This window comes from Juglans regia, chromosome 7 (assembly GCF_001411555.2).
Source record: "Juglans regia cultivar Chandler chromosome 7, Walnut 2.0, whole genome shotgun sequence".
Taxonomy (NCBI): Eukaryota; Viridiplantae; Streptophyta; class Magnoliopsida; order Fagales; family Juglandaceae; genus Juglans; species Juglans regia.
In genome coordinates this window covers 48,866,310-48,889,201 of record NC_049907.1, presented here as the reverse complement: position 1 = coordinate 48,889,201, position 22,892 = coordinate 48,866,310, and the positions used below count along the sequence as shown (strand labels likewise).

Sequence of the window (22,892 nt, the reverse complement as noted above, 5' to 3'; positions counted from 1 at the left end):
GATGCACTCTATGATATCTAACTGTAGAGGTTCAACTTGAAACCCTCTAAAATAATAGTGGAATGTTCCCTTATATAATATATAAATAAAACGTCGATCGTAATTCAACTTTCAGATTTTCAAATTTTCTCATTCTTATAAATAAATATTAATAAAACGACAATAAAATGCATAAATGAAAGTAAATGACTGGTCGGTAGCAGAGAAACGTACGGTTAATGATGCATATTATGCCTCTACACATCTTCAAGCCTTGTTTGTTTTTCAAAAATATCTCATCTCATCTCATCTCATCATTACAATTTTTTCAAATCTTCACATAAAATAAAATAAACAATTCAACTTTTTCAAATCCCAAAACAACAATAATATTAAAAAATATATTTTAACAATATTTTATTCAACTTTTTAACTTTAATCTCAACTCATCTCATCTCATCTCTAAAAACAAACGGGCCCTGAATTACTAAAGAGTACTGGAAATTTCATACTTTGGCGAGGCATGGGTTAAAATCTTTTATATTAGATTAATCAAATCATTAAAATTTAATATAAGAGTTATAATAAATTAAGTTCTCTAATCATCTTTGGCGAGATATTATTCACTTATCAAAATAATATTTTAATCATTTTTAACAACTATTATATTATCTAATTATTTTAAAATCTATATTATTCATTTCAATTTTGATAAATAATCCATTATTTTCTCCCTTATTCTATTAGTCTATTTCATTAATAATAATTAAATTATGAAATTAAAATTAAATTATTAATTAATATATAATTCTATTTTCTACTTTATTTTAAATAAAAATTAAATTATTAATTAATATGAAGTGTATAATATTATAAAAGTTTTTTTTTTGTAAAATATTATTAAAATATATAATATAATATTTTTATTTTTATTTTGAGATGAATAATAAAAAATGAATTTACTTCTCCAAAAATTAATGCCAAAACTTAAAATTTTAGCCAAAATTTAGACCAGGCTTCCCACTGTTCTAATACACATCCATCCCTAATATTCCTTCATCCCTCGGTACTCGTCAGAGATTCCGGTGGAATCAGGCGAAGCAGCACAGAGCAGCCTGCAGTTTCTCTTCAAAGAAAACCCTAATCCTCACAACCGTCTCCAATCACAGTACTCACCTATCTATTTAAACCCAACAAATATAGAGCAGCCTGTTAATCCCTCTCCATGTTCATCACCAACCCCACCTCCAAAACCCTTAAAAAGCTGATCTCTTCCTGTAAAAAACCGAACTTTTTTTTCCTATACCAGCCCCTAAACCCTCCTTATACTCGTACCCAGAAATCCCACTATGTAGATGTGTACATGAAGTGGAAGAAAGACTCGTACTATGACTCAATTGAACACATCCACGGGTCCATACAACTCAAGCCCATTGTTTCCTTGAAGAACTGCATAGCCGAAGACCCTAATGGGTGCATCCCAATATCTCAAGTCTCCAAGAAGGGACTACAGTTGGGTGTTCCCATGAAGGTTGCGAGCTTCTTGAGGCAATACCCAGCAATTTTCGAGGAGTATACGGGTCCCCAATATAACTTACCTTGGTTCAGGCTGACCCCAGAAGCTATCGAGATTGATAAAGAGGAGAAAGGGGTCTTTGAGGAATGCAGGGATGATTTTAAGGATAGGTTGAAGAGGTTGATTCTGATGAGTAACGGGAAAGTTTTGCCTTTAAAGATTATCCAGGGAATGCAGTGGTATTTAGGCTTGCCTGAGGATTTTTTAAGGTGCTTGGAAATGAATCTTGATGGGTCTTTTAGGTTTGTGGAGATGGAAGACGGGTTGAAGTGTTTGACGGTTGAGAGCGAGGAAAAGGTATTGTCTGTGGTCCAGAGAAATGCTATTAAGAGAGGGGTTTATTTTGAGGAGCCAATGGAAGCAATCGAGTTTCCACTTTTCCCTTCAAAGGGTTTGAGGTTGAGGAGGAAGATTGAAGGTTGGTTGAAAGAGTTTCAGAAGCTTCCTTATATTTCACCTTACGAGGATTATTCTCATTTGGACCCGAATAGTGATATAGCGGAGAAGCGGGTGGTGGGATTTCTTCATGAGTTGCTTAGTCTCTTTGTTGAGCATTCAGCAGAAAGGAGGAAGCTTCTATGCCTTAAGAAATATTTTGGGTTGCCACAGAAAGTTCACAAAGCATTTGAGAGGCATCCCCATATGTTTTATTTGTCTTTGAGGAACAAGACTTGTACGGCTATTCTTAAGGAGGCTTACAGTGAAACGTCAGCTATAGAGAAGCATCCTCTATTGAGTGTGAGAAAGAAGTATATCAGGTTGATGCAGGACTCGAAGCAGATTTTGAAGAATAGAAGATCCAGCAATCGGTTTATCAAACGTGAGAATTGGAACTTGGGTTTAGATTTGGATGCTGCGTCTGAAGATTAAAGAGAGATGGCAGATTGCTCTTTCTTAGGAATTTTTTCCCTCGCATATAAATTTGACGTTAGTTGCTTAATTACAGGCCGATTAGTGACAGATTTTGTTTGAGGTGATGGATGTATTTGCATTTCAAGGGTACTGGGGAACTTCCCCTTCTCTTTTCTTTTCTCATGGTTATAGTGCTTCACGAGTAATTCTACAGATCAGTCACCATAGATATCTTACACTCCCACACCTATAACTTTTACATATAGAGCGTAGAGGTATTTTTTTACAAGGTATAAGGTGTAGAGTGGTGAATAGTAACTGATGAAAAAAAATTTCTATCAATTATAATCACAAGAAGCAACATGACAGGCAGAAGAAAGCAAAAATTATATTTCTCAAGAAAAGTTCTCGATGTCAACAAGCCGAACCTAATATCAACTTTCAGTAATCTCTCTACCGTTGCGATTTACCATTTACAGTTACTTTTGCTTTATAAACACTGAACCTCATTCATGTCGTTGATCTTGACTTCCTAAGTCGGCCTCTCTATGGATTCTTTGCAGTTTATCTTAAAAAATTATTATTCCAGTGGGCCTGCGCATTGTGTTTATTTACAACTATTATAGTCTCCTCGAAAATAAGTAGTACTCCAGATGATAGCTTGATCAAATCACCATCCATGTTGGCTGTACAAAGTGTCATTTGTTGTGACGAAAGAAGAAAGCCTAGGTTAAATTGCGATGCCTCCAGAAGAGAATGATGCTGACAAGCCAATGCGCCTTTCTGCAGATGAAGGGGTTAAAATCACGAGTGGTTAGGATGATTACCAAACTTGGCAGGAAAAAAGAAAAAAGTCCGAAATTTCTGTAGGAAAAAGTTCTGGTTCCTCACCTCCAGTTGCGATGAGCTTCTCAACACGAGAAACTATATGTTTACCATATGTATACTTCTTTAAGGTATTCAAATGAACCTTGATGCGAGAGAGAATCAACTCAAGACTCCGGTCATCACAGGTCTCAAGAACCTTTTGTACAACATAGTTTCCAAATTGATCCTTCATCATTACCTGCGATTTTTTACACAAACTTTTTATACGACCCTTTATTTTTATTATTATTAACATAACTTGTATCGGACCCTTTTATTCACCCAGAAACAAACAGGACTCACTTGCAATTTGCACTCCTTGGCTTTATACTAAACCGTACAGAGAAGATAAAGAAAGTAAGAAGTAAATCTGTTGTGATTACGATGCTCTCAAGAATAAAGATGTCTTGAATATCAATTGCTTCATATGTTAATTGGAAAAAATAAAGACTTAACGAAAATGACAACTTCCTACAATTACAGGCCACTTTAGAGACGGGAAAGGAACACAGACCTGCAAGGGTTCATTTTCATCAGTGGAACCAAGCATCTCATTCACCAACAGTAGACGCTCCTCAGGACCACCAAAAGTTAAGCACTTCTCCACCACATTAGAAGCAAACTTCTGCTGACTCATTTTTACAATCTGTCCTGCAAGCTTGCTAATAATAGCAGACCTTTCGTGCGGGTTACCATGTTGAAGGACGTGCTACCAAAAACAAAATTATAAATCTTATGGGTCCATGACTGGTAATATCATAATACAGCACTAACAAGAAAACAATTCATACTACTCAAATCCGCAAAAAATAGATAAGCATTCAAATGTTAACAAAATATACATACAAAGAAGTACATGAAAGTTAAGCATTATCTCTGTAAAGAGTATGAATTAAAAAGTTGGTTTCGTACTGTTCATAAGCCAGCATTGTATAAATATTTCAGGGAGGTCGAAAAACAAGAATAAACTAAAATAATTGTCAGCACATAAAAAATCCCAAGGCAGTAGTTCGATAGGTTTGATTGAGAACTTTTTAAACGAAAACTTAGAATTCCAGGGAATCAAACTGCTTGAATATGATAATGCTAATGATAAAATTTCATGGTACTCCTTAAAGTACAAGTGTTAGGGCATGTCGTTTTGCTTTTGTTGAGTAAGTGAATTATGGAATTCACTCCAAAAAAAAAAAACAAAAAACATGCCATAAACTGGTCAACTACAACTAGCAAGATTTTGAGGTAGTAGGGACAATGTTGGTTTTTGTTAGCTTTCGTGCATTTTTTTTTCAAAGATGAAAGTTGACAACATCCACAATGTTTGCAAAAAAATAGTACACACTAATAAGTAATAAAAAAATTCGTCCATGAAAAGGGAATTAAGTTGACAAAATACAGACTGAGAATGGACAAACCATCAAGTTTTTTCCTTTATTAATCAACACAAATATGATTGAACCAGAGGAAAACTGGATACCTGGATAACATAGTTTCCATGTTGATCTTGTGCCAGAACACATACAGATTGCATGATTTCATCCATAATCATTTGTTGAGTTTTGGGATCATCACAATGTTCCAGGACCCGCTGTCAGCATAAAAAAATAAAGTCAATAAAGGTCATATACCACCTTCAAAGAAACTAAACATTACTCTTAAAAATTTTCTAACCTGAATAACACGGCAGCCATAAGGATGGGTGGAAAGTGCCACAACTTGCCCATAAAAGGCCGAGATAATAAACTGAATTCGATCTTGAGGGACACACTCTATGCACTTCTGAATAACATGATTTCCATTCTGATCACGAACGCATTTAATGACTGCACAATCGAGCTCTGCCACCATCTGAGTCTGCTGATCCACACCAACCACCTCCAAGGCCTGTCATCAAATTTAGAGTATTAAAACCTTCTCTTAAATCATAAATACATCATGCTTCATTTCAGACCATGCCAAATAATTCTTAAAGCAAGGATGATAGAGCCCTTTTATTTTCAGCACTCATAAATTAAAGTTCTTCATGCATAAGCACATTAATTTACAAACATGATATCCATTTATGCCCTTACTTCCTAGAAAGTAAAATGAAAGAAATATATGCGTCAAACAGAGAAAATCATAGGTTTCATCTCTTTGATATGTATTTTTCTTTCATTTTACATTCTTACGAAATGGATCAAACGGGTTTCTTACACAGTGCAATAGATCATGTGAGGCGGTAATCACAACAAAACATGTTAAACAAGACAGAAACAGATAAATTCATAGGGATGGGTGGCATGGGTTATGCCTGAAAGATTAATGGATATCCTTAAGTGTTGGAAAGGTGTTAGGGGTAATGTTCACATCGCCGCTGTGTGGAAAATGATTCTTCATTGTATTACGTGGTGTTTGTGGATGGAGAGAAATTGTAGATGCTTTGAAGACTGGGAGCGTTCCTTGGATGAGTTGAAGAGATTCTTTTTCAACACTCTATTTTCCTGGGCTTCGATCATTGTTTGTATGTAACAGGGACAGTTTTCATAATGTGCTCGTATCCATCACCAGTGCTTAGTGGTTATTAGGTGTATTTTGTGTATACTTCCTGTGTACTTGGGCTATGCCTCTTGCCATCAACAAAGTTTTACTTTTGCTTACAAAAAAAAATCAGATAAGTTCATATCAAAGTGCTGAAACTTCAAGCAGATAAAAGAAGTGAAGCAAGAACATCCTGAAAGGATATTGCTCTTCGAGAGAGAATATGGGAGAAAATTTAGATGCTTGTATGTGAAAGTACCTTCTGAATCACTCTGCTCCCATATATTTGGAGACTCAGGGGCAAAACATGGCCAGTCAGTTGGCTCGCTAACTCCTTTCTTTGGCTTTCTGTACCATGCTCAAAGAACTACAAATCCAACAAACAATAATTAATTAATCAAGAACTTTGAAAAGTGTAATATAGCCTTATTGAGAGTTTTGAAGAAACAAAGCTTCTACTTTCTGTATGACATAATTCCCAAAGACATCAGTCATCAAGATACGAGCATGAGGAACTATCTCAGGAAAAATCTTGGTCTTTTCTTCCACTGTGGCAGTTTCTAATTTCTGCTGAATAAAGCGACTTCCATACTGATCAGTACTGCAATATAGGCAGGTGAGAACTAATTCAATACCCTCTCTGGGGCTAAAGAGTAGAATAAACTCCTAAAAAAGCATTATGTGCGTACCTGAATTCAACTACATGATCAACAATGTCTGAAAGTTCAAAAGACCTAGTCTTGCTGTTCTTGAACTCATCTAATAATGTTGATGCAAATCTTCCTTCCATATTACTGCCAATATCTGAGTGCCATGACCCAATTGATCCCTCCATTGAGCTTCTCATCATAGAAGTAAACTGTGTTAGTCGCTCGTTCTGAAACACTGGATTTCCCGATCCAACAGAAGGAAGTACAGAATCCGCCATTGGATTTCCTGGATATGGTATGCCATAACCATATAATGAATTCTCATAGCACCCATGACTAAAACCACCAGATTTACCTGAATGTGGCAGTTCACATTCTTGCTTATTTTGATCAAGAATCGTCTCAAGGTACGCTTTCTGAACTCCCTCCCTCCAAGTCCCCATGTGAACTAATAAAATAATTGCTACCATGAGACGATTGCTTAAGATGAGTATTGTTTTGTATTGATCTCTTATATAAAGGTTGGTCTAACAGGTCAAATCAATCTAAAATCTAATTCTAATGAGTTTAGATTTTTTTTATATTTATAAATTTTAATTTATTATTTTAATTATATTATAATTTAGATCTTAAAAAATATTTTTAGATTAAAAAATTTTTTTTTAACATAATGTGGTACCTAGGTAGAAGGCAGGACAGATAGGATTTTTTTCCCCGCTCCCGCCACCCCCAACACCCGCATGGTGCGGGGCGGGCGGCGGGGAGGGGGTTCTCCCGCCCTGCACCATGTGGGTAGCACCCCTAATCTTTGACTAAATACTACTTATCAAAATAATATTTTAATCATTTCTAACAATTATTATATTATCTAATTATTTTAAAGTTTATATTATTCACTTCAATTTTAATAAATAATCTGTTATTTTCTACTTTATTTTATTTTATTAATAATAATTAAATTATGAAATTTAAATTAAATTATTAACTAATATATAATTCTATTTTCTATTTTATTTTAACTAAAAATTAAATTATTAATTAATATATAAAATATATTTATAAAATATTATAATTTTTTTTAATAAAATATATAATAAAATATTATTATTTTAATTTTAAAATGAATAATCTAATATGAATTTACTTCTCCAAAAATTAATACCAAAACTTAAAAATTTTAGACAAAATTTAGATTAGACCATTTCTAATACACATCCATCCCTAATATTCCTTCATCCCTCGGTACTCGTCAGAGATTCCGATGGAATCAGGCGAAGCAATATATTAAACCCTCATCCTCACAACCGTCTCCAATCACCATACTCACCTATCTATTTAAACCCAACAAATATAGAGCAGCCTGTTAAATCCCTCTCCATGTTCATCACCAACCCCACCTCCAAAACCCTTAGAAAGCTGATCTCTTCCTGTAAAAAACCGAACTTTTTTTTCCTATACCAGCCCCTAAACCCTCCTTATACTCGTACCCAGAAATCCCACTATGTAGATGTGTACATGAAGTGGAAGAAAGACTCGTACTATGACTCAATTGAACACATCCACGGGTCCATACAACTCAAGCCCATTGTTTCCTTGAAGAACTGCATAGCCGAAGACCCTAACGGGTGCATCCCAATATCTCAAGTCTCCAAGAAGGGACTACAGTTGGGTGTTCCAATGAAGGTTGCGAGCTTCTTGAGGCAATACCCAGCAATTTTCGAGGAGTATACGGGTCCCCAATATAACTTACCTTGGTTCAGGCTGACCCCAGAAGCTATCGAGATTGATAAAGAGGAGAAAAGGGTCATTGAGGAATGCAGGGATGATTTTAAGGATAGGTTGAACTTTGAAGAGGTTGATTCTGATGAGTAACGGGAAAGTTTTGCCTTTAAAGATTATCCCGGGAATGCAGTGGTATTTAGGCTTGCCTGAGGATTTTTTAAGGTGCTTGGAAATGAATCTTGATGGGTCTTTTAGGTTTGTGGAGATGGAAGACGGGTTGAAGTGTTTGACGGTTGAGAGCGAGGAAAAGGTATTGTCTGTGGTCCAGAGAAATGCTATTAAGAGAGGGGTTTATTTTGGGGAGCCAATGGAAGCAATCGAGTTTCCACTTTTCCCTTCAAAGGGTTTGAGGTTGAGGAGGAAGATTGAAGGTTGGTTGAAAGAGTTTCAGAAGCTTCCTTATATTTCACCTTACGAGGATTATTCTCATTTGGACCCGAATAGTGATATAGCGGAGAAGCGGGTGGTGGGATTTAGTTGCTTAGTCTCTTTGTTGAGCATTCAGCAGAAAGGAGGAAGCTTCTATGCCTTCAGAAATATTTTGGGTTGCCACAGAAAGTTCACAAAGCATTTGAGAGGCATGCCCATATGTTTTATTTGTCTTTGAGGAACAAGACTTGTACGGCTATTCTTAAGGAGGCTTACAGTGAAACGTCAACTATATAGAGAAGCATCCTCTATTGAGTGTGAGAAAGAAGTATATCAGGTTGATGCAGGACTCGAAGCAGATTTTGAAGAATAGAAGATCCAGCAATCGGTTTATCAAACGTGAGAATTGGAACTTGGGTTTAGATTTGGATGCTGCTTATGAAGATTAAAGAGAGATGGCAGATTGCTCTTTCTTAGGAATTTTTTCCCTCGCATATAAATTTGACGTTAGTTGCTTAATTACAGGCCGATTAGTGACAGATTTTGTTTGAGGTGATGGATGCATGTGCATTTCAAGGGTACTGGGGAACTTCCCCTTCTCTTTTCTTTTCTCATGGTTATAGTGCTTCACGAGTGATTCTACTGATCAATCACCATAGACATCTTACACTCCCACACCTATAACTTTTACATAGGGTGTAGAGGTATTTTTTTATAAGGTATAGGTTGTAGAGTAGTGAATAGTGACTAATGCGAGTGATTCTACAGATCAATCACCATAGACATCTTACACTCCCACACCTATAACTTTTACATAGGGCGTAGAGGTATTTTTTTATAAGGTATAGGTTGTAGAGTAGTGAATAGTGACTAATGAAAAAAAAAATTCTATCAATTATAATCACAAGAAGCAACATGACAGGCAGAAGAAAGCAAAAATTATATTTCTCAAGAAAAGTTCTTGATGTCAACAAGCCGAACCTAATATCAACTTTCAGTAATCTCTCTACCGTTGCGATTTACCATTTACAGTTACTTTTGCTTTATAAACACTGAACCTCATTCATGTCGTTGATCTTGACTTCCTAAGTCGGCCTCTCTATGGATTCTTTGCAGTTTATCTTAAAAAATTATTATTCCAGTGGGCCTGCGCATTGTGTTTATTTACAACTATTATAGTCTCCTCGAAAATAAGTAGTACTCCAGATGATAGCTTGATCAAATCACCATCCATGTTGGCTGTACAAAGTGTCATTTGTTGTGACGAAAGAAGAAAGCCTAGGTTAAATTGCGATGCCTCCAGAAGAGAATGATGCTGACAAGCCAATGCGCCTTTCTGCAGATGAAGGGGTTAAAATCACGAGTGGTTAGGATGATTACCAAACTTGGCAGGAAAAAAAAAAGTCCGAAATTTCTGTAGGAAAAAGTTCTGGTTCCTCACCTCCAGTTGCGATGAGCTTCTCAACACGAGAAACTATATGTTTACCATACGTATACTTCTTTAAGGTATTTAAATGAACCTTGATGCGAGAGAGAATCAACTCGAGACTCCGGTCATCACAGGTCTCAAGAACCTTTTGTACAACATAGTTTCCGAATTGATCCTTCATCATTACCTGCGATTTTTTACACAAACTTTTTATACGACCCTTTATTTTTATTATTATTAACATAACTTGTATCGGACCCTTTTATTCACCCAGAAACAAACAGGACTCACTTGCAATTTGCACTCCTTGGCTTTATACTAAACCGTACAGAGAAGATGAAGAAAGTAAGAAGTAAATCTGTTGTGATTACGATGCTCTCAAGAATAAAGATGTCTTGAATATCAATTGCTTCATATGTTAATTGGAAAAAATAAAGACTTAACGAAAATGACAACTTCCTACAATTACAGGCCACTTTAGAGACGGGAAAGGAACACAGACCTGCAAGGGTTCATTTTCATCAGTGGAACCAAGCATCTCATTCACCAACAGTAGACGCTCCTCAGGACCACCAAAAGTTAAGCACTTCTCCACCACATTAGAAGCAAACTTCTGCTGACTCATTTTTACAATCTGTCCTGCAAGCTTGCTAATAATAGCAGACCTTTCGTGCGGGTTACCATGTTGAAGGACGTGCTACCAAAAACAAAATTATAAATCTTATGGGTCCATGACTGGTAATATCATAATACAGCACTAACAAGAAAACAATTCATACTACTCAAATCCGCAAAAAATAGATAAGCATTCAAATGTTAACAAAATATACATACAAAGAAGTACATGAAAGTTAAGCATTATCTCTGTAAAGAGTATGAATTAAAAAGTTGGTTTCGTACTGTTCATAAGCCAGCATTGTATAAATATTTCAGGGAGGTCGAAAAACAAGAATAAACTAAAATAATTGTCAGCACATAAAAAATCCCAAGGCAGTAGTTCGATAGGTTTGATTGAGAACTTTTTAAATGAAAACTTAGAATTCCAGGGAATCAAACTGCTTGAATATGATAATGCTAATGATAAAATTTCATGGTACTCCTTAAAGTACAAGTGTTAGGGCATGTTGTTTTGCTTTTGTCGAGTAAGTGAATTATGGAATTCACTCCAAAAACAAAAAACATGCCATAAACTGGTCAACTACAACTAGCAAGATTTTGAGGTAGTAGGGACAATGTTGGTTTTTGTTAGCTTTCATGCATTTTTTTTTCAAAGATGAAAGTTGACAACATCCACAATGTTTGCAAAAAAATAGTACACACTAATAAGCAATAAAAAATTTCGTCCTTGAAAAGGGAATTAAGTTGACAAAATACAGACTGAGAATGGACAAACCATCAAGTTTTTTCCTTTATTAATCAACACAAATATGATTGAACCAGAGGAAAACTGGATACCTGGATAACATAGTTTCCATATTGATCTTGTGCCAGAACACATACAGATTGCATGATTTCATCCATAATCATTTGTTGAGTTTTGGGATCATCACAATGTTCCAGGACCCGCTGTCAGCATAAAAAAATCAAGTCAATAAAGGTCATATACCACCTTCAAAGAAACTAAACATTACTCTTAAAAATTTTCTAACCTGAATAACACGGCAGCCATAAGGATGGGTGGAAAGTGCCACAACTTGCCCATAAAAGGCCGAGATAATAAACTGAATTCGATCTTGAGGGACACACTCTATGCTCTTCTGAATAACATGATTTCCATTCTGATCACGAACGCATTTAATGACTGCACAATCGAGCTCTGCCACCATCTGAGTCTGCTGATCCACACCAACCACCTCCAAGGCCTGTCATCAAGTTTAGAGTATTAAAACCTTCTCTTAAATCATAAATACATCATGCTTCATTTCAGACCATGCCAAATAATTCTTAAAGCAAGGATGATAGAGCCCTTTTATTTTCAGCACTCATAAATTAAAGTTCTTCATGCATAAGCACATTAATTTACAAACATGATATCCATTTATGCCCTTACTTCCTAGAAAGTAAAATGAAAGAAATATATGCGTCAAACAGAGAAAATCATAGGTTTCATCTCTTTGATATGTATTTTTCTTTCATTTTACATTCTTACGAAATGGATCAAATGGGTGTCTTACACAGTGCAATAGATCATGTGAGGCGGTAATCACAACAAAACATGTTAAACAAGACAGAAACAGATAAATTCATAGGGATGGGTGTGGCATGGGTTATGCCTGAAAGATTAATGGATATCCTTAAGTGTTGGAAAGGTGTTAGGGGTAATGTTCACATCGCCGCTGTGTGGAAAATGACTCTTCATTGTATTACGTGGTGTTTGTGGATGGAGAGAAATTGTAGATGCTTTGAAGACTGGGAGCGTTCCTTGGATGAGTTGAAGAGATTCTTTTTCAACACTCTATTTTCCTGGGCTTCGATCATTGTTTGTATGTAACAGGGACAGTTTTCATAATGTGCTCGTATCCATCACCAGTGCTTAGTGGTTATTAGGTGTATTTTGTGTATACTTCCTGTGTACTTGGGCTATGCCTCTTACCATCAACAAAGTTTTACTTTTGCTTACAAAAAAAAATCAGATAAGTTCATATCAAAGTACTGAAACTTCAAGCAGATAAAAGAAGTGAAGCAAGAACATCCTGAAAGGATATTGCTCTTCGAGAGAGAATATGGGAGAAAATTTAGATGCTTGTATGTGAAAGTACCTTCTGAATCACTCTGCACCCATACATTTGGAGACTCAGGGGCAAAACATGGCCAGTCAGTTGGCTCGCTAACTCCTTTCTTTGGCTTTCTGTACCATGCTCAAAAAACTACAAATCCAACAAGCAATAATTAATTAATCAAGAACTTTGAAAAGTGTAATATATCCTTATTGAGAGTTTTGAAGAAACAAAGCTTCTACTTTCTGTATGACATAATTCCCAAAGACATCAGTCATCAAGATACGAGCATGAGGAACTATCTCAGGAAAAATCTTGGTCTTTTCTTCCACTGTGGCAGTTTCTAATTTCTGCTGAATAAAGCGACTTCCATACTGATCAGTACTGCAATATAGGCAGGTGAGAACGAATTCAATACCCTCTCTGGGGCTAAAGAGTATAATAAACTCCTAAAAAAGCATTATGTGCGTACCTGAATTCAACTACATGATCAACAATGTCTGAAAGTTCAAAAGACCTAGTCTTGCTGTTCTTGAACTCATCTAATAATGTTGATGCAAATCTTCCTTCCATATTACTGCCAATATCTGAGTGCCATGACCCAATTGATCCCCCCATTGAGCTTCTCATCATAGAATTAAACTGTGTTAGTCGCTCGTTCTGAAACACTGGATTTCCCGATCCAACAGAAGGAAGTACAGAATCCGCCATTGGATTTCCTGGATATGGTATGCCATAACCATATAATGAATTCTCATAGCACCCATGACTAAAACCACCAGATTTGCCTGAATGTGGCAGTTCACATTCTTGCTTATTTTGATCAAGAATCGTCTCAAGGTACGCTTTCTGAAGTCCCTCCAAGTCCCCATGTGAACTAATAAAATAATTGCTACCCTGAGCACGATCACTTGGACTAGCCACAGCATGTGTAGCATAATCAGAAGGTCTTTGGAAGTACCGAATAGAACGAGGGTCTACAGATGGGGAATGAATATCAGGCCACACCTGGTTTCCCAGTCTATTCAGAATTTGTTCATTTCCAGAAGCAGTCAGAGCTGAGATATAAGAATATCAAACTGTCAAGGCTAGCTAAGCTAATGAAAGTTTTGAGATGATAGAAAATGTTGCATGAAAAAATTCATGAAGAAACAAAAAGAAAATGGACCTGAATCAAGATTGTTGTTAATGAACGAATTCAACTTTTCATTTACAGTATAAGCATCACTGGAATGGCTAGCCAAGCCCATACTAGGGATATTTGGATCTTGGTGATGAAAATTTGATCCCTCTGAACTTGTAAACCCTGAAGAATTAACTTTTGAATAAAGACAGGCAGAAGAAGAAGTTCTTTTGGGAAAGTTAACTTGCCCATTGGAACTTATCTTGAAGGCATTACGGTTATTTACAATCCCATTTTTCCTGGCTAAATCGATGCGGTTGGCAGCCAAATAAAGCTTTTCAGCATTGGACTTGTCAGCGAGTTTTCGCTGCAGACTCTGCTTGTGATCATTGGGCATGTTGTACAAAAAATCAGGCTGATTATCAAGACCAAGCTGAAGCAGAGACTGCAAATGACTATCTTCATGTGCATGTTTAGCTTTTGACAGGTTTAAGCCAGATAAATTAGCTACAATATCGGTAAGTTCAGTCACACCAGAGTAGTGACCATTTTGGAGAGCCTCCCCAGCAGCATTCCTCTCCTTGCTCTGGGAAACTCTGCTGCTCCCAACAGGAGGAAGACTAGAAGCAGCAGCCCTTCCAACGTGCGGTGGTTCAGGGGTTGCACTCCTTGGCAGAGATGAGCCCGGAGAAGATGAATAATTATGAGAAACTGCTGTACTGTGATTCTGAACCCCAACCAGGCGCAGGGGAGAAGAGCCAGAATGCAAGCCCTCCATGGACCCCACTCCATTACATAATCCTACTGGATGGGGATCCGCCATTCCTTTACCTCTAATATCCACAATATCACCAAAAGCATTATGACTTGCTGCATGTGACACGTTGCCAGATAAGGAGGTAGGTCGATCAAGTCCTTCCTGCATATACTAATTTCAGTTATTACTTACCCAAAAAAAAATCAGTCGTCAATGAAACAAAATGCCCATATCATTTTGTGCAACACATGCTCCATGCAAGCAAATTGCTTTTATCAGGCAAGCCAGAGCGCTTTGCAAACAATGTTCATAATCTTTATTTTTCCTCAGAAAACAATGTTCATGACTGAAGATAAACCCAAAAGATAAAACTAATGTCAATTACCTGAACAATGTCTGCAAAACTCTTCCTCCTTGCACCGAGGCCACTGCTTGACAATCCAATCAAATCATTCGGGCCTCTATCAAGCCACTGAGATGAAGTCTGCCTCGAGAGATTCCTTCCACTGGCATTCCTCAATTCCATTAAATCATTCTCTGCCTGTTGCACAGAGAGTCTCGGCTGCATTGAAAACAATGATGAATTATCATCATCATTCACCAACTTCTTCCTCCAGCTCCCAGTCCCCCCAAACGAAGACCCACCAACCTGAAACCTTTGTGCTACACGCCAATCCTCTTTTGACATCAATGGTGGGGGTAGTCTCGGATTGATAGTCTCATGAGAATAATAATATGAAAGATAAGCTGGATGCAAGCGAATCTCATCCTCGGACAAACCCCCGTTTTTAGCACTAATACTACCATTAAACTCTCTAAAATCAGGGTTCCTAAAAAGACCACCAACAGCACTTAGCGATCCCTCAACTGTCGGTGGAGCACTGCCACTCCTATATATATTCAGATCCCTTTCTCGCTCAATAATGTGTTGATTGCGCTGCTCATGCAGAATCAATTCAAGCTCATTCTGCAAACTATCTTCGAAACTCCCATCAGGTCCTTGCAGGCCATCATCAAGGCTTGATATTATATCCATACTACCAAAAACACTTATTTACCCAAAAGAAAAAGGGAAAAAAATTAGAATTGACAGAATTCAGTAAGTTGAAAATTAAAGATGGAAAATACTTGAAAAGAAAAAATCTAAATCTAACTCTAATTCTTAAAAAAGTCTCGAACAAATTTTTAGAATCTTAGATTTTGGGTTACGGCTTCCACAAAATGAAATTCCATAGCAATCAGCCAACTTTTTTTTTTTTCTTTTACGTAGAATTGAGTTTTTTACTTTCGTGCTTTATGATTAACCCAAATTGCCACAACCCACAAAATAAAGACTGCAATTCTATCTTTTCTAGCCTTTTTATCAGCAAACAAACATAGCACAATTAATCATCAACATTTAATAACCAAAAAGAAAATAAAATACAAAAAGAAGAGAAGGATGAAGAAGAATTCCGCACCTTAACCTGAACCTTCACATCAATACGCAAAAACCCAAAATCGATCCTCCTGAAAGTAAATCGAAAAAAAAAAAACATGACAATGAAAACTCACAATTCAGAGGAAATATACGTGCAATCTATACAATTTTTATACACACATGGAATGAAAATTTTGTAAATTGAATTGAATTGTGCGAAAACTCCAGAAAGAATCTAACGGTGATGTATCGTTGCACTTGAGAGTGGAAAATGGAAATGACGCCAGAAATCAACTTGTGTCTCTTTCCTTTTTATTTTTAATTTGTTTTTTGTATGAAGCAGATGAATTGTGAAGGCAATGGAGCTGAGCTTACAATGGATAATCTGTCGGAAGAATTCTCAGAACAAGTGGGGAGGCGAGAAGATGTTGGTATATTAATGTGATCGCGTGGGCCTGAGATTCTTCAAAACGGTCAGCTTTTTCAGAGAGAGAAAGAGAGAGTCATCTGGTGGGGCCTGAGATGATTTTGGGCCGTCTGATTGGCGAATGACGGTGATGGGCGGTACTGCAAACTTGGTGAGGATTTCTGTTGTGGCTTTGTGCTTTTGGAAATAGCGGGTGTTTGTGTGTGAGCGAAATAGAGGGAGAGGATTTGTGAGGTTTGGTATAGGTAATTTGGCAAATAGGTTTTTTTTTTTTTTTTTCAGTATTTATTTTGTATTTTTTTTTAAAAATATTTTCCTCCATATTGATTGGGTAACAAGGTGGGGAATATGAAAATAATAAAAATGGAATAAAATGAATATTGGAAATCTTATAAAGAAATATGTATGTTACAGAGATTGCTTTGTATGAATCTCATAATTTCAAGTCCTACATTGGTGATAAAAATTTAAAACAGACTGTGACTTAATATTATAAGTTATTTATAAGCTACAACTTTTATCTTGCATTAACTAACCGAGAAGTGCTATAAAGAATTCATAAAAACGAGTTCACAAATTAACATAGCTTCATTTAATACTTTAGATTTATTTTACAATAAAAATAATTTTATAATATAACGTACCATGTCAGTTTATGAATTTATTTTTATAAAATTTTTTTGTAACTAAAATATTTTCTTAACCAATATATGAGTGACTCATACCCCACACACACACATATATGTATATGCTGGGGAGAGAAACTCCAAAAGGCAAAAATAAGTATATTGGGAATTTAAAATCATCTCAACTCATCATTACAATTTTTTTAAATTCTAACACAAAATATAATAAATAATTTAACTTTTTTAAATTTCAAAATAATAATAATATTAAAAAATAATATTTTAACAATATTTTATCATCTCAACTCAATTCAGTTCAACATCTAAATGCATAAAACCTTGCAAGAGAGAGAGAGAGAGAGAGAGAGAGAAATCCTCAACTTCTTTCATAATAAGTTGACTAATCGTTACAATTAATTAGTTCATACTTAGGGTACGTTTGGGTAGTAAGCATATTTAAAAAATGTTGAAAATGTTTGTGAATATTTATGAGTAGAGATTTGAGTGTGTTTGTGGGTCTCATTGAGAATATTTTGAGTTGTTTGGATAAGTGAAATATATTGAGTTATTGACTTTTAGATAGGTAGTTGAAAAATATGTGAGTTCCATAAATATTATAGTGATTTTATTATAGTGATTTTTTAATATTAATAAATATTGTAATGATTTTATTTTATTTTTATATGTAATAATTATAAATATTATAATGATTTTATTTTTAATTTATATATAATAGTGATAAATATTATAGTAATGTTATTTTTTATTTATATATTATAGTGATTTTATTTTTTATTTATATATTATATTATAATATTTTATTTTTTATTTATATATAACAGTGATAAATATTATAGTGATTTTATTTTTTATTTGTATATAATAGTGATAAATATTATGGTAATTTTATTTTTTATTTATATATTATAGTGATAAATATTATAGTGATTTTTGAAAAGATTTTAATACGAAGATGGTTCATTATATTTGGTATGTAGAGTATTTATAATAATATAAAAATATTTAAAAAATGTTGAGATATGTTGGTTACCCAAACGCAGCCTTAGTTGATAATGAAGTATGAAGTTTGAACCAGAGGTCGGCTAACTTGTGATTTAAAAAAAAAAAAAAAAAAAAGGGGGCCCAACCGCCTTTGAAACCATTAGTTCGAATGCTGCTTACCAAACAATTAAATCGGTTTGCCCAAGTAGCATTACCCTTTAAATCCCTTGGCCTACTTGTACCAATAAATCACATGGTACCCAAACGAAGTTGCCAGTTTGGTCGAACCACGGAAGTTTGTAGCTTTTGTGCTGTCTTTTCCATGCAGGGTTAAAATCCTCTTTTATTTCATTTGAAATGAATGATATGATACAAATACAAGAGGAGACACAGGATTCATACGAGTTGAACATTAATGAACAGTAAAAAAAACTTTGACTTACAGTGTGTCTCTTCCCCGTGTCCCAATCATTTTGCATTTTTATACTAAAAATGGATATAAAATGAAAACACAGAGGATTATTGTCCTTCCACACAGTTACATATGTCCCTGTCCAAACAATGCTGCTTTACAAGTACTGGAATTGATCAGATAGAATTAATTTTCTGTTGACATTAACAACCTGAAATAGGCATTAGCATCAGTGTGAAAGCAACTGCGAATAATATATTGCCAACTCCAGTTTTTTGGATGCTCGGGGTCTATGCTAAGAAGGCTCTCCCAATCCGTAAAGTACGGAAAAGGTCAGGGACATGACAAGAAATGGGGCATCTTGTGGGTTCTTGTTGTGAAGAGATGCCCACAAACAAAAGCTTAGAAGGGGACACAAATCATCTTCCACTGCCATTTCAATGATGCCAAGAGCCACCGACCCAGAATAGGATTATTCTTGGCCGCTTCAAGTTCAGGCGAAGACCCAAGATCAAAGAATATATTGTATTGTATCCGGCTACTAGCCTTTTTTTATGAAACCACCAGTTTATGACAACTAGTTTATTTGTTTCTCACATGAATGAAACCACCAGTTTGTGAATCCAAATGTATGAAGGAAATGCTGCAGTTACATGCATATGCTTTTTATCGAGCCAGTTCAATAGTTTTGTGTTCCTAATCCTTAGATTGCAGCCAGTTCCGCTTCATTAAGTGGTTGGTTGTAATACAAGTGACAAGTGTCTTTCCACCGTTGAAGAAATGAATACTTCTTGCAGTTAAATCCTCTAAATGTGTTTTTTTTTTTTTTTTGGGTGGGTTTTGTTGGGATCCTCAAGGGAAAGAGGGGCAAAATTAAACTGCTGATGCAAGAGAACGATAATGGTCCAAGCAGCTATATTTTGAAGGTTACATGGTAATTCTATATTGTCTGACATAAAACACCTCTTTGTATATGCTTTGCCTAGAGCAAAGCACTGGCAAACACGAATAATTTTTTTCACTAAAGAAAATGGAAAACGAGGAAAAAAGAAAGTTGCCTGCTGTACTAAAATGCTTACACGGTACCCTCATTTTCAATCATTTGTCGGACTTCATTGATAACTAAATATGCTTTGTGGCTACCAATCAACTCAGCTTGTTTCTTGCTATCCTTCCACAGCTGTCACATAATCATTCTTCATTAGTAAAAAAGAAAGAGCATACCAAGTTCCTCAAACACATTCGTTTGCAATGAACTTTTACCTGTATAATAGGCATCTTCTACACATTTAGGAGCCCACCACATACACATGCATGGAAAAGAAGAAACAATCAAGTCAACAGTCAGCACACATGTATGGCTGAAGCAAACAGAACAATGGGATTGATAAGATTCGTGAGTGCCTCCATTTAGATGGACAGGAAAACAGAAAAAGTGAGAAGAAATGAAGAAGAAAGGAGGAAGTGCCAAGCATATGAAAATTTCCTAGTTACATCAATTTATATTTCATCCAAGCTGCCATTCATTAAATTAGATAGTAGCATGCCTCGGAGTTGGATGGTGCAGACTGTGGGGCTGGCAGAATCGAAAAGCTAGCTAACATCATGCCCAACTAAAATAACTGCAATCATTTGACACTTGTACAGTTCATAATTATTTAAATAAAAATTCCATAAATCAAACTTCATGCTTAACTAACATGAGTGCAAGTCCATATAGTAACACTGATAGTTTTACTCAAGACATTGCTTATTTTACTCTTAGTTTGCCTTTGCACCTAACTCGAAACCAATAAATTGGAGCATTATGAGGAACTTACAGTGACTCCAGCACGAGAAACGAGCGAGTGTGGAACTGTATTGACATCAACACGGTAGAACCGAATCCTGCACCAAATCAAGAATTGATTATGCAGTCACTATCATACACTCCATGTGGCTTTGGACTTCTCAGTTTTAAGATCCCACAAATGTGAGGATTTGAAACCAAGATTTTCCCCCTTTTTCTTTTTGGTTATCCCATTGTAACATACGAACTCAATTGTGCTAACTAATCAGAAGAAAAAGTCATTCTAACCTTGGGTAGAAATCTGCGGCCAACTTTTCCAGTTTGGGTTTCAAATATATACATTTTCTGCACCAGCTTGCCATCCTACAAGTTTATATGCACTCACTTTAAAACCATGTCAATGAACTGATTCATGTGTAAAGGGAAATGAAGATTTAGGTTCCGCGAATGCCAATATTTATAAATGTATAAAAAACATCTGCGATACTAAGAATCAGTTATTTCGTAAGTAGAGCCATCAAAATGAATCCTCACACCTTAAGTAAGCCATTATAACCATACAAGACATTCAAAACGTACCCGCAACAGACAGAAATGAAAAACCCTTTTTTTTTATAAGTAGAGAAATGAAAAACCTTTTTTTTTTTTATAATTATGGGATGCATTAACCTTAATCCGGCGCCTTAGACCAACTCGGCCATCTCAACCTTGACAATTTTAACAAAATAGATTTTAAATTTGTAGCTCAATCGCCAGTTTGGCTACTTAGGAACCGCTTAAAATAAATAAATAACATTTCAATCTTTTGTATCCAGAAAATGACAAGCAAACCTAAAAGCAAATCCGAACTTCATGTTTCTTTTCACTACATGCGAAAGCGAGAAATGCTACCGCCACAAAGAAATTATTCAAAAGAAATTTTATAAAATGACGTAGTTTGATCTTTTATGTCAAATTATAAAGTTAGTTTTATGATAAATGGTAAATAGATCTAACGTATCAAGCAATCGCACATTTTATGCAACAAAAAACCCCCTAGATTAAACTTGACACATTCCCTTCTGTTTTCTCCACCACCCAGATGGCACTGAAATCTCATAAATTTCTAGCATAAAAACATTAACCCATACCAAACAATGATGATCGATTCCTCGAGCTGTTGGGCCTCCGCAAGAACCCGATCGAACTGGGTCTCGCTGCATATGGGGTGGAGCTCCACGGACACGGGCGAATCATCTAGCTCCTGCAAAGACCCCTCCCGAGTCCAAGCGCTTAGCTTCCAAGAAGATTCCCCTCCAATCACATCAATTTTCGCGGGAAAAACCTGGTGTTTTCTGGGCAGAGAAAGTGTTCTGGAGCCCGAAACTACGAGATTCGTAAGTGGTTGTCGCAGGAAATCACGTGGGGTCCGGGCTCTCAGGAATCTGGGACTGACTTGGAACCGCAAAAGAACCTCGGACATATCGGGATCAGAGAGAGGGAGAGAGAGTATGTGTTTGAAAGAGTGAGAAAACTTCCGTTGTGGCGTGCGAAGAAGAACGGTAAACAGTTTTGAGAAAAGAAAAGGTAACAAGGTAGACGGAAGAGGAGGGTGGGTCCCAGATGCCGATTAGCCTCACGGCGTTGCGTTTGTAGCCGCCGGAATGTAAAATATCTGCAGGAGTCTGGACCCACGTTGACTTGAATCAGTCGGTTCTGCGCTTTTGTCTCGGAGCTCAACCGTGTTTCACCGGCTGTTAAATTTTACCGTAATCTAATTCACATCTAAATTTCTAATCATTGAAAATAAATTGTAATTCTATAGAATTACCTTTCATTTCATTTAAAATCGTAAGTAATTATTAAATTATTAAATCCTAAATATCTGAGTTTATAACAGAATATTAGGAGGTTAGGTTATTAAAAATTTTCATATAATAAGAAATTAATTTATAAACTAACTTAATATGGGATGCTGTATATTAGATTATAAATTATTTAAAAGATATCTCAAATATTATATCAAATAGCGTCTGATTGTATAATAGTTTTTTATAAATCTCTTTATAATTTAATTTAGTAATACTGTATATAATTATAGATTGTGCAAGCATCGCATAATTTTTTTAAAATGAGAGTGGTTCACTATTAAAAAATTAATATTTTTATATGAATTTCATATTTACTCAATTTTTTCAACACTAGCGTTCTCTACAAAAATATCATTTCTCAATGAAAAATATAAATAATCTGAAAATGTAAAATATACTTTTAAATTAAAAGTTAATATGTTTGCTTATTGGGTATTGAAGATCCCGTTTGAATATAGAAACGATTTCATTTTATTTTATCATTACAGTTTTCTTAAATTTTCATACAAAATATAATAAACAATTCAACTTTTTTAAATTCAAAAATAATAATAAAAAGTAATATTCTAATAATATTTTATTTAACTTTTAATTTTCATCTAAATCATCTTATTTTATCTCACTATCCAAACGAGACTTTGTTTATTGAGTTTTGCTACTCATCATCTCCACACACCACACACAACCCTTTTTTTTTTAAAAAAAAATTAATTTTATTTTTATTTTATTTTTCTTAAACTTATTGAAT

The 22,892-nt window shown here is 35.4% G+C and overlaps 4 protein-coding genes and 1 pseudogene across 8 annotated transcripts; 2 read left to right on the top strand and 3 right to left on the bottom strand.

The window, feature by feature from the left end:
- Positions 1-998: 998 nt before the first annotated feature.
- Positions 999-2,588, top strand: LOC108997063 (protein WHAT'S THIS FACTOR 9, mitochondrial-like). The gene has a single exon (XM_018973160.2). It carries the CDS (start codon positions 1,205-1,207, stop codon positions 2,423-2,425), a length of 1,221 nt encoding a protein of 406 aa, XP_018828705.1. The 5' UTR covers positions 999-1,204; the 3' UTR covers positions 2,426-2,588.
- Positions 2,589-2,775: 187 nt separating this feature from the next.
- On the bottom strand, positions 2,776-6,905 carry LOC108999544 (pumilio homolog 4-like). The gene is made up of 8 exons (XM_035691873.1): positions 6,481-6,905; positions 6,251-6,392; positions 6,051-6,158; positions 4,943-5,155; positions 4,749-4,859; positions 3,789-3,983; positions 3,299-3,473; positions 2,776-3,190 (listed from the first exon to the last, which is right to left on the bottom strand). Exons 1-8 carry the CDS (start codon positions 6,882-6,884, stop codon positions 3,138-3,140), a joined length of 1,401 nt encoding a protein of 466 aa, XP_035547766.1. The 5' UTR covers positions 6,885-6,905; the 3' UTR covers positions 2,776-3,137.
- A 767-nt stretch (positions 6,906-7,672) lies between these two features.
- LOC108999543 lies at positions 7,673-9,143 on the top strand (annotated as a pseudogene).
- Positions 9,144-9,515: 372 nt separating this feature from the next.
- Positions 9,516-16,553, bottom strand: LOC108997043 (pumilio homolog 4-like). 3 transcript variants are annotated; one of them, XM_035691870.1, is made up of 12 exons: positions 16,414-16,553; positions 16,079-16,127; positions 15,004-15,667; positions 13,907-14,780; positions 13,211-13,796; positions 12,981-13,122; positions 12,781-12,888; positions 11,671-11,883; positions 11,477-11,587; positions 10,524-10,718; positions 10,034-10,208; positions 9,516-9,928 (listed from the first exon to the last, which is right to left on the bottom strand). In XM_035691870.1, exons 3-12 carry the CDS (start codon positions 15,652-15,654, stop codon positions 9,876-9,878), a joined length of 3,108 nt encoding a protein of 1,035 aa, XP_035547763.1. In that variant the 5' UTR covers positions 15,655-15,667; positions 16,079-16,127; positions 16,414-16,553; the 3' UTR covers positions 9,516-9,875. The 3 variants fall into 3 exon arrangements, with proteins under 3 accessions (XP_035547763.1, XP_035547764.1, XP_035547765.1); XM_035691871.1 differs by lacking the exon at positions 16,414-16,553 and adding an exon at positions 16,279-16,397; XM_035691872.1 differs by lacking the exon at positions 16,414-16,553 and adding an exon at positions 16,219-16,237.
- A 2,843-nt stretch (positions 16,554-19,396) lies between these two features.
- LOC108997150 (thioredoxin-like 3-2, chloroplastic) lies at positions 19,397-22,000 on the bottom strand. Of its 3 annotated transcripts, none has more exons than XM_018973305.2 (5): positions 21,425-22,000; positions 20,583-20,657; positions 20,326-20,392; positions 19,769-19,783; positions 19,397-19,685 (listed from the first exon to the last, which is right to left on the bottom strand). In XM_018973305.2, the coding sequence occupies exons 1-5, from the start codon at positions 21,754-21,756 to the stop codon at positions 19,581-19,583; spliced, it is 594 nt and encodes a 197-aa protein (XP_018828850.1). In that variant the 5' UTR covers positions 21,757-22,000; the 3' UTR covers positions 19,397-19,580. The 3 variants fall into 3 exon arrangements, with proteins under 3 accessions (XP_018828850.1, XP_018828849.1, XP_018828851.1); XM_018973304.2 differs by having other exon boundaries at positions 19,769-19,786; positions 21,425-21,997; XM_018973306.2 differs by lacking the exons at positions 19,397-19,685; positions 19,769-19,783 and adding an exon at positions 19,797-20,127.
- Positions 22,001-22,892: the final 892 nt, after the last annotated feature.